Here is an 11,320-nt window from a genome sequence, read left to right as displayed (position 1 = left end):
GGCTTGGACTTGGATTTTTTGCCCTGGCATTTTGTCATCTACACCAGCCCACTTATCATTACCATTACAAGACTTCTATAACGCGGTTTTATTGGCTTTGGTTATTAACACGGACGCAACAGTGACTGCTGCTGGGTAACGTCCACACTTTCACAAAGCTACCCAGACACCCACTAACACATACAGCACCGTCACTGACTCACGTTTTCCAGCTCCAAAAATGTTCATAAACAGCCTGGGTATATGAAATCTCACCCGATTTGAGCCAAAGTCTATTGATCTCTTAGGCCATAAATCTAAAGAAAAACATTTTTTTACCCATAGACGGCCATCTTAAACTGCCAGATTGGGAAACAGCCCAATCTGGCAACAATGCACGTAAGACGGGAAACGTTAGCCTTTAGAGGCAAAACGCCATGTTTTATGATGGGGTCCCCATCATGCACCACAACATATTTTTTTCAAAATATTCGAACATAAATTGGCCATATATAATAGGAACATCATAGTTTGGTTTAAAGAAAGCATTTTAGTTTTATTATAATTTAGTTTATTACAAGGATTTTACAATTTGAAGAAATAGAAGCTGACAAAGGAAGGCAGGATAATCCACAAGGCGAAGTCAAGAGGCAGATCCAGGTTCAGTCCACAGAAGAATCCAACAGGAGTCTAAAGACAGGCCAGACAAACAGATCAGACAAGGGCAGGCAGGCTCAGAGGTCCAAATACAGAAACAGATCATGATCAGGCAATCAGAACACTAAAAAAAAACTAGAGAACTCTCAACACCAAAAGCCTAAGAATAATCTGGCACTGATGGCTGGGACCAAGGAGTTCAAATAGAAGCAGGAGCAGGTTGATCAGATAAGCAGTGATGAGGAACAATGCAGAACTAGAAAGATGAATGAAATGAGCAGTCAAGCCAGCCATCAGCACCAGAATCATGACACAAGCTTTTTCATTTTAGTTTGTTTCTGAGATCTGCTGTGTGTTTTTTCAGTTTTATAAAATCCCCAAAACTATACATTTAAGTTGCTGGTATTAATGTGAAAGAAGTGTGGAAAATAAGGATTTATATCTCTACTAAAGTGAGCAGTGTTAGCAACGTAATGTTGAATATGCCTGGTACAGTCTCTGATGATTATATGAGCAGGTGCATGAGATGAACACGACAGGCTTTGGTGCCATCAGGAGAAAACGCTTAAGAAAATACAAAGATTAAACTAGGAAAGGTTAGTTGTTGAACAAGTTGGGATTACATGCTATGCTTTTCCTTTCAACTTGTATTTTAATGGAAACACATCCTAAATGACCCAACAGAAATCTTTAAAGAGTGAAAACCAGGAGATCAATTACATCCCGGTGTGTTTGTTGTTCCAGGGAAGCAAAGAGAGACGAATTTACAGACTAATTAAAATGTTTTATCAGTGTTTAACTGGAATACATTCGTTGAAAACCATCAGTAAGGCATCTACAAGATAAATACCATGTTCAGCTTGGAGGTAATTTACCGCAACCTGTTGGGCTGTTAAGAAAAACACAAAAAAATATTTTTAAATAAACTTAAATCACCTAACTGTAAATGTAAGATTATTAGTCTGGATTATTATTCTACATGTTCCACAACATTTGTGTGATCTCTTGGTTCACCTTATCGGCAGGTTTTTGGCCCCCCCTATTGCCAGGTGTCTGGGGGTGAAGAACAAAGTGCAAACAAGCGCAGCCCCTTCCCCAACGCTGGAGTCCTTTTACACTCACAGGAGCAAGCAGCCCACACAGGTAGGTTAAAAGGGCTCCTATGGGACTATAAGTGATAGTTACCATGAAGATGGTTCCCCCCTGGATAATAGAGGCACTTAAAGGTATAGTGGAGGATGTTCTTTTTCCGGGTGGTTAATCAAAATAAGTTCTCCTCCTAATTGTCAATCATTCTGGTGATATGTTTATATAAGGCTGTCCTACTTTCTCGTCCCCATTTTGGTTTACAGGTGTTATGATGAGAATTACCTCCCGTCTCGCACACTGATGAGAAAAAGGATTGAAATATGAACGAAAAGGAAACTTATAAGCATATTCTTAATGTTTTTATATTTCTTTGCATGGATGGCCTAAATGATCATATCTTCATTTGGAAAGTAAGCTCAGACACAACGTGCACAAAGACAAATGGCCTCAAGCATGCTCTCAGACGCGTATAATAGGCATTCCCTATTGGGAGCGGGTAAAGGGTTGTGCATGTGCATTTTTCTTTTAAGTGGAGAGGTTGGGTCTTTTCAAAAATTTGCGAATATCCTCCACAATACCTTTAAGTATATATCACCACACCTGAAGCTCTTGCTTAGAGTCATTTATCAAATATATTCAGAAGTAAATGCAGTGAAGCAACTTTTGATGTCACACATAAAACTTAGAGGGATGAAACCTCTTGAATGTCACGCAATGTCTTCCATTATATCAAAACTGTTTTTTATGGTTGTGAGGTATAGCTGATATTACCAAAGTATTCATCTGGTAGCTACAGAACCAAACAACCCATTACGTTTTTTCTTTCATATGTTTATGTTTTCCACATTTGCAATTTAATGATTGATAATTTTAAGACACAAGCTTGCAAATGAAGTACGTTTGGCTGATTATTTAATTTCCACTTTAAGGTTACTGAAGGTTAGCAGGTGCATGGTAACGCTCACAGAGACATTCCGTTTTCAATTGATAAAGCAAGATGAAAAAAGTAGTTTTAGAATGTGGTCAACCTCAAAATGTGTCTGTTTGTCCATCTATTTCAGAGCGAACTTGTCAGTTTGATGGCGTTATGTGGAAAAACCCAGAGACAGATCGAGAGCTGGTTTAGAATCCGCAGGAACCAAGACCGACCCAGTCAAACCAAGAAGTTTGCTGAAGCTGCGTGAGTCATTTTATCATATCCTGTCCCAAGTTATCTGTCCTCTATAGGTCTTTAAACATCACAGGAAGCACACCGAAATCCTCCCCCAAGTACAGAAGCCATTATGTTTACAAGTTAAAAACAGGGAATCACAACCAGCAGCTGAATGAACCACTTTCACCAAACCCTCAGGCTGCCTAAACTAAATTTCTAATCTTTTGTTTTACAGTTGGAGGTTCTTCTTCTACTTGTCAGCATTCATAGCTGGACTTGCCTCGTTAATCAATGTGAGTTTTAAGTGAAATCTTGTTGCTTTGATATGAGTGTGAGCTTCTTTTAATCCTTCTCTGGCTCCATCTTTCTTGTCCTTTTGGGAACAGAGACCGTGGTTCTGGGATCATAGGGAATGTTGGAGGCATTATCCCATTCAGGTAAAAACAGATAGTTCATCATACTTTGCGACAACATTGTTAGTCAGCTAGTTTAAGAAACTGGTTTTAATATGTTGGTGTTTCAGCTTTTAGTTAGTTTACTTAAAGGTATAGTGGAGGATTGTCTTTTTCCGGGTGGATCATCAAAATAAGTGGTCCTCGTAATTGTCAATCATTCTGGTGATATCTTTACGTAAGGCCGTCCTACGTGCTTGTTCTGTTAGCTATCTTTTTCTGCACATACGAACCCAGACGTATATATGTGGTGTGCTCCAGTTTCAGCCAGTCACTGAAGCTCGCCTTTCTCACAGCAGTTCTTTGAAAATGGCCGATGGTCGTAAGAGAAAAAGTGTCTACTAACTGTATGAGAAGAAAAGAAAGGCCTCAGAAGAGGCAGATATATCCCGGAATGCTTTGCCAGGAGATTTGCTGTCACAGCGGCCCGCTGTTGCCATAGGCTGCCGCTACCCGACAGTGGCGACTAGTAATAAAGATGCTGTAAGCAGCGCACTGTGGAGGAGGAGTTACCAACGGGGAGCATAAAGTAGTGATCATCTGTCCGAACGGTAACTTAGTTTGCTACAAATTCCACTATATATTCCCCTCTCTATATAGTTACTGAGGTATTTATGGGTTAGAACGGGCATTCGGACACAGTAAGCTTGTATGAGCTATGAGAACAACATTTAAACAGAGCGTGCACAAGGAGAAATGGGCTCATCAATGCTCTTGCACACGTTTAATAGGCGTTCCCTCTCAGAAGCAGGTACAGGGTTATGCATAGGCATTTTTTTTTTAAGTGGAGAGGGCAGGTCTTTTAAAAAAATCTGCCAAAATCCTCCACTATACCTTTAACAGGGACAGTGTACAAAAATGATTAATCCTGAAAGAAGAGATGTCTTAAACCTGAATTGCCATTGCTAGCTTCCGTCTGTAGTCCCAAGGCAGGTTCACTTTTGTCATTTAAAGATAAAAGTTACATCTTTTCCCTTTTTTTCTAACCAGTGATAAGATACAATGCAGTGAAAATGATTTCCTCCATTACAGATCATTCTTTGCATGTCAGAACCTCTGTGACAACATGAAGTAGGCAAAAAGATCTCACATCCAACACATCTCGCTTTAATCTAAAAGACAGAACAGAATAAAAACAGTCATTGACCTCCATCAGTCTGGAAAAATGTTTTGGACACTTATTTTTTCATGAATAAACTCAGTGGTGTGCGTAAAAATGTGTTCTATGTTAATCTGAACTGAAACTTCAGGTTAACCTTACTTTGCATCAGTTTATAAAAAATACATGTTAACGTTTCACTTGCATCTTGACATGTTTACAATACGACACAAAAATGATTTATGTGCAGATGCATCATTGCTGGAAAACTATTGTATTTTCGTTGCTTTTTTTAGTGCTCATCAAAATAGCAAAGTATATCTGTCTTTAAATTAATCTTTTCAGAAGGAGGGCTAGACCCTGATTTTTTTTTTCAATGGAACGGGAGCCAAATGTCGATTGTTAGCGGGTCTAACTATCGGCAATATTTGACAAATCTGTTTTAACTCGGTAATTTTAGTGGGAAAGAAGCTTTAGATGTATTTTATGTATATAGATCCTTACATACCATCAAACATGCTTTATAAATACCAAACATTCAATGATTTATTTATTTCAGTCCTTACAAAGAGAATTTGATTTTCAATTGTATTAACAGATATTTAAATAATTGTTAACAGCTACATTTCACATAATTGACACTGACTCTCTGTTACAGCCCTTAGAGAGAGTTCATTTCTGGTACTACATGCTGGAGTTGGGTTTTTATGGCTCTCTGCTCCTGCGGATCTCTGTGGACGTTAAAAGGAAGGTAAGGATGTCAACGTTCCATCACTGGTTCATGTTGCATTTGCCATTTTAGCACGATGCTAACAAGGCTGGCATTAGCAGTTCACTACTCACTCGCTTCATTTCTGCTTCCATCACAAACATCTATCCACACCTGTAAATTAGTGACCAATAGTTTACATTTTTCTGTTGATATTTGAAGCTTATTTCTGTTTCTCTATGCTGACTTGTTCCATCTATATGTTTGGACCAGGATTTTAGGGAACAGGTGATCCACCATTTGGCGACTATCTTCCTGCTGAGTTTCTCCTACTGTGCCAACTACATCCGTATCGGCACCCTGGTCATGCTGCTTCATGATTCGTCTGACATACTGTTAGAGGTAACTGCACTGGAAATGAAGCAAGTCTTATACAAAAATCTTTACCTCTTTGTCGGTAAAAATGTCCATTCAAATCGATGTGTCTATGATGATCTTAGTTTGCATGTATAAAAGAGATTTTGCATAAAAATACAGATACAATCTAAACTGTGCAGGGTTTATAAAATAACTTAAATACTAAATTTTGATAGTATTAAAGTATGAGATCTGTTCTTGTAAATCTGCTTCTGCTATGAGTTCATTTCAGCTCAGATGGTCTTCTTAGTTTTCTCCTATATTATTGTTCACTCCTAATCCCCACTGATCACTTAACATGAAATTCAAGGGTTAATAAACTTAGTAATGTTTTTATTTCTGCTGATTCTGCAGTCTGCTAAGATGTTCAACTACGGCACTGGCTGGAGGAAGACATGTGACTCTCTGTTTGTTGTGTTTGCTGTGGTTTTCCTTGTGACTCGACTGGTGATTTTCCCCAGCAGGTGAGAATTTGTCTTTAGCATGTACGGAAAACTGTGTCTATTACAATGCAATGAAAAAAGGTTTATTTCTTTTTAAACTTTGTCCACACAAATTCCATTTTGTTGTGTTAGGAAATAGTGTGTTAGACCGACACTGAGTAGTATAGAGTTATTGAGTGAAAAGAAAATAATAAAAACATGAAAAGCCTAGTTGGTTTGTGTACAGCACTCAATAGATTCTAAAACCATCCGCTGCTGAAATTACAGCTGTGTTTCTTTCTGAGGCGTGTTTCTCCTTTGGAGACACGTTTCTGCTTTGTAAGCATGGTTCTCCTTTGGAAGCATGGTTCTCCTTTGGACGCATGGTTCTCCTTTGGAAGCATGGTTCTCCTTGGGATGCATGTTTCCCCTTTGGAGTCATGTTTCTCCTTTGGAAACATGGTTCTCCTTTGGAAGCACGGTTCTCCTTTGGAAGCAAGGTTCTCCTTTGGAAGCACGGTTCTCCTTTGGAAGCACGGTTCTCCTTTGGAAACAAGGTTCTCCTTTGGAAGCACGGTTCTCCTTTGGAAACATGGTTCTCCTTTGGAAGCATGTTTCTCCTTTGGAAACATGGTTCTCCTTTGGACACAAGTTTCTCCTTTGGAGTCATGTTTCTCCTTTGGAGACATGTTTCTCCTTTGGTAGCATGGTTCTCCTTTGGAAACATGGTTCTCCTTTGGAGACATGGTTCTCCTTTGGAAGCATGGTTCTCCTTTGGAAGCATGGTTCTCCTTTGGAGACATGGTTCTCCTTTGGAAGCATGGTTCTCCTTTGGAAACATGGTTCTCCTTTGGAGACATGGTTCTCCTTTGGAAGCATGGTTCTCCTTTGGAGACATGGTTCTCATTTGGAAGCATGGTTCTCCTTTGGAAGCATGGATCTCCTTTGAATGCAAGTTTCCTCTTTGGATTCATGTTTTTTCCTTTGGAGACATAGTTCTCCTTCGGAGACATGGTTCTCCTTTGGAAGCACGGTTCTCCTTTGAAGTCATGTTTCTCCTTTGGAAGCATGGTTCTCCTTTTAAGTCATATTTCTCCTTTGGAGGTTTAGACTTTTCCTATGCATTTCCAACAAATGAAGAGTTTGTATATTTAGGGTTGCTGTCCTGCTAAAGGATGTTTTGTTTTCATTTGTCCCAAAAAATCTTCCCCTGAATATTTGGTGTCTCCCCCACGGCTTTTGGCAAACTACAAATTGGGTGTCTTTTGGCTTTCTTTCAACTATGCCTTTTACTTTGTGCCTCTTTCATCAATGGCCCTCTTTCATTTCTCTGCCGGAGATGTAGAGCTTTCTCTGATTAATGTTCTCCTTGCTTGTCGGTTTAGGTGGATCGTCATAGTGTGGTTGGTATGCACCACAGTTATTTTTAATTTTTTTTTGTATTAAATAAATACATCTAAAATGTAATAATGTAAAGATTTTCTTCTTCACAATTAAGTACTTTGTGGTGTTAATTGACCTAAAAAAGTTGGATTATCACCATTTTAATTAAATAATTTCTCCTTACAGGATCATTCGTACCACCCTGCTTCTTTCCATGGAGTTCTTTGAGCCTTTTGTTGGCTACTACTTTTTTAACGCCCTGCTGATGGTGCTGCAAGCTCTTCATATATTCTGGGCAGGTCTTATCTTACGCATGGTTTACAAGTTTTTTAAAGGCAAGGTGAGAAACAGCAGTGATAACTGAGCTTAGGATTGCACTTCTAACCTATTCAAGGGTCAACGAGCAACGCTTTTTTTTTTATTTAACCCTTGATATTTGCTTTCTACAGCTGGAAAAAGATGAACGCAGTGATGAAGAGAGTGAAGTGGATGTGGAAGAGGAGGACAGAGTGAAAGAAGAAAAGATGGATCAAGGAGGAGATTGTTATTGGGAAAAAAGTAAAGAAACTCTGAACTCCAAGCTATCTGTGCTGACTAACAGTTGTGTCCTCAATAACTTGAGCTACCACAGGGCCTCTGTGGCTAAAAGAACACTCAAAGCCCAGTAAACACTTAGTTGCCTAATATTATAGTTTATTTTCTATCCATTTAGCCCTCTAAGATGGTTTTCACCTAGTGTCGTATGATAAATGTAGTTTCTTTTACAATAACCCCTGTGCTTCAGTCTCTTGATCTACACTGCAAGAAATAGAGATCTAAATGAGTAATTTTTTTCTTAAAATAAGTGAATTTCTTCTTGAATTGGAGATGTAAGGGAGACACTTTGCCAATGAAACAAGACAATTTACAGGAAGACAATTTTAGGATAAGAAAGAAACAACAGTTTTTTTCTTATTTCAAGTGCATATTATCTAATTATCTTATTTTATGAGTAATACTAATTCCACTGGCAGATTATCTTATTTACCTGCTCAAATTAAAGGTAAATTTTATTTTAAGACATTTTTACTTTTTTTAAGATAATTTTTTCAGTGTATACAGCCTTTAAAAGACTGGTATTTTATCCATCTTGCACTACAAAAAAAAACTTGTACATTACTTTCTGCTTCTAATTGTTATTTGGTAAAAGGAGAATGTATTTTTTATAAAGGTTTTTTTTTGTTGCTTTTCCTACTAGATCACATCTTGTAGGAAAGCTGTCTACAGGACAGACTGAATTATATCTTGATGCATCTTAACGAAAAATGCATAAGAACTTGCATTAACTCTTATGGATGGGTTCTTCTTTGTGTTATGGAAAGCTTTGTGTTTTTTGTGTATGATGTAATGATTGCTCCAGCCTTATCAAAATACTACACTATGTATTTACATGCAGGACATCCATTCCTCTCCCAAGTCTTTGCCATATACATACTGAAGATGACTTTTTATCCTGACAGAGGAATTGTCCTGATTAGATAAACTACTTAGGAAAACAATATTTCTGACACGCAACTGATACATATTATTAGGGTTTAACAGATTCACACATCATGAATCTAAATAATCCTAACATTTGTTAAAATATTTCTTCTCTTCTCCAAGAGGCTTCTTCAGTCTGAATTACAGATAAACTCAGCCTTATAAGCAGAGGAGTCGGAATGTTTCAAGAAAGAACCCAGCTATCTTTTTTTCGATCTACTTACATACTTGTTATTTTTTTCTGTTTCATTTACATTTCACTTTTAGCATTGTAAAATAAATAAAACTGAGCAAATTCATCTAAGATTGTAAAACAAAAGTTTTTTGTCATTGAGTTGTCAGAGTGTCATTCTTTTTATATAGAAATAATAATATTTAGAATATTCCATAACGTGCAACTAGTCAATTAAATAAACGGGTTGCATGGAAATGATTTACAGATAAAGAAAGGAAAAAACATATAGCAGAGGATGGTTTCGATCCATCGACCTCTGGGTTATGGGCCCAGCACGCTTCCGCTGCGCCACTCTGCTCTGAATACGCATCCTGGAAATATGACAAGTTGAAGATGCGACAGCCCGGCGGTGTTGCACCGTCGGTAATTTTTATGTAGACATGCATTAATAATGCTGCACTTAGTTCCACTTTTTAAGATCTCCGCCTCATTAGGAAACAGAAGATACTGAGTAGTACAACAACAGAGGTGTCAAACATTCTAGCGTTTGCAGACCTACGAACATTAGCTCGTTAGCATGCTAAAAGTATTCAGGCATTCCATAACATTATTGTGACTCAAAGATGGTAGGATTGTTTACCACGTGCCCGGTTTAAACAGATGTTTTTACCTATAATCGCTGCCCATTTACCACACAAGCTATACCCCCTTACAGATAGATCTACAAATTGACGTCACAAATAATGTGGCGATATCCGTCTCTGTGGCGCAATCGGTTAGCGCGTTCGGCTGTTAACCGAAAGGTTGGTGGTTCGAGCCCACCCAGGGACGTGACCTGTTTTTTTTTTTTTTTTTTTTCCGAAAAACTTTAAATGCAACACCTTCATCAACTCAAACTGCTCTGTCAAACTGCTCTTTAAAATTCTAATGGCTTTCAAATTCATCACGACATAATATACACAGTAATACAAGCAATAACTAACTAACGTTCCTTTAATTAATAGTTGCGCCGCCACCGTCTTGTTCATCTACATATAATTAGGTAACTTGGTTGTATCAGCCACATCGAAACTTTCACACAGAGCCTGGAAAAAAAAAAATCCCAAATTGTTTTCTTGCAGGTGATGAAGCCCCAAGTTCCGCGCACTGTCCTCGATTCGTTTCTCCGGTGCTCCTGTGGAGTTTCACTCGCTGCGGTAACCTGTCTCCAATAAACTCCCATTGTCATATTTGTGGCTTACCATATCTGGCAAATTAATGGATTTAACAGAACTGGTCCAGACTCCTGCATGCTTTGATAAAAGAGCTTTGAAAAAAAAAAAAAGTCCACGTTGCTTTTGCAGTTTAGCTAGCAAATTCTCTGACGCTAGAGCCTGCCCAGCCTCAGTCAAACTTTTGTACTTCCTTGTTTAGTCCCTCAACAAATATTTAGAATTCCATGTGTTGTTAAAAATGTTCTTAAATTATTCTTTTTTGTTAACTGAAATATTTCATTGACTGAGGCTGAAGAGCAGTGATTAGCAGGCCAATTAAGTGACCTTCAAAATAAAAGCATTTCTGTTTCCGTTTTAGATCCATGGTGATCTTATGGTGACATGGAGTCCATCCTTTCTGGTGGATCAAGGCCGGCTTGTAATTTGAAATTTAAAATAAGAATAAAACATGTTTTTTTGTTGTTGTTTTTTTTACATGGCTATTTTTTCTGTGTAAATGTGGAAAGTAAAAAAGAACATCTATTTGATTACTGTACTTAAGTAATTATTTTGAGTATCTTTACTTTCACCCCACTGCATTTAATACAATTTTCTGTGGCATTTTGATGCTGAAGTTCTTTACAAGTTGTGTAGCATTTGTAACAGAGTGGCTCTACGCACCAATACATCAGGTGGTTTCTGAAAGTTACATGGTACTGAAAATTACACAGAAATGTACTGATATTAGAAATGAGTATTTATTTGTATTTTTGAATACTGAAGTACTTTTAAATCCATGTACTTTTGAATACTTACGTATTTTCAAAAGTGAGTACTTCAATACTTTAACTTGAGTAGGTGTTTGACTGAGTAACTTATTTTTTAGTTGAGTAGGATTTGATTATAAGTATAAATACTTTTGTTCAAGTACTACTTTTGAGTACTTTGTCTACCTCTGGTAGTACTGTGAGGGGATTTATATGCATAGTGTACCCTCCTCTAACCTAATAGCAGACCACCCTTTACTCCCTACAAGGATCAACAGGTAAACATAGTGGGTGGAGAAAAAAA

The 11,320-nt window shown here is 37.9% G+C and overlaps 1 protein-coding gene and 2 non-coding genes across 4 annotated transcripts in view; 2 read left to right on the top strand and 1 right to left on the bottom strand.

Annotated features, from left to right (window-relative positions):
* Positions 1-8,263, top strand: part of LOC107088596 (ceramide synthase 2-like) — a 12,346-nt gene extending 4,083 nt beyond the window's left edge. For both annotated transcript variants that reach the window (XM_015380878.1, XM_015380879.1), the window contains exons 4-12: positions 1,662-1,779; positions 2,787-2,905; positions 3,114-3,171; positions 3,265-3,315; positions 5,088-5,180; positions 5,412-5,540; positions 5,910-6,019; positions 7,547-7,700; positions 7,810-8,263. In XM_015380878.1, coding sequence (XP_015236364.1) covers positions 1,662-1,779; positions 2,787-2,905; positions 3,114-3,171; positions 3,265-3,315; positions 5,088-5,180; positions 5,412-5,540; positions 5,910-6,019; positions 7,547-7,700; positions 7,810-8,028 — 1,051 coding nt within the window. In that variant the 3' untranslated portion in view covers positions 8,029-8,263. The remainder of the gene's footprint in view (positions 1-1,661; positions 1,780-2,786; positions 2,906-3,113; positions 3,172-3,264; positions 3,316-5,087; positions 5,181-5,411; positions 5,541-5,909; positions 6,020-7,546; positions 7,701-7,809) is intronic.
* A 1,079-nt stretch (positions 8,264-9,342) lies between these two features.
* trnam-cau lies at positions 9,343-9,414 on the bottom strand. The gene has a single exon. It is a non-coding gene; the product is annotated as a tRNA-Met (tRNA).
* A 399-nt stretch (positions 9,415-9,813) lies between these two features.
* trnan-guu lies at positions 9,814-9,887 on the top strand. The gene has a single exon. It is a non-coding gene; the product is annotated as a tRNA-Asn (tRNA).
* The last annotated feature ends 1,433 nt before the right edge of the window (positions 9,888-11,320 follow it).

Source organism: Cyprinodon variegatus, unplaced genomic scaffold (assembly GCF_000732505.1).
Source record: "Cyprinodon variegatus isolate N-32 unplaced genomic scaffold, C_variegatus-1.0 Scaffold224, whole genome shotgun sequence".
Lineage (NCBI taxonomy): Eukaryota > Metazoa > Chordata > Actinopteri > Cyprinodontiformes > Cyprinodontidae > Cyprinodon > Cyprinodon variegatus.
Note: the sequence above shows the minus strand (reverse complement) of the source record. Positions and strands in the feature narration are given on the sequence as shown.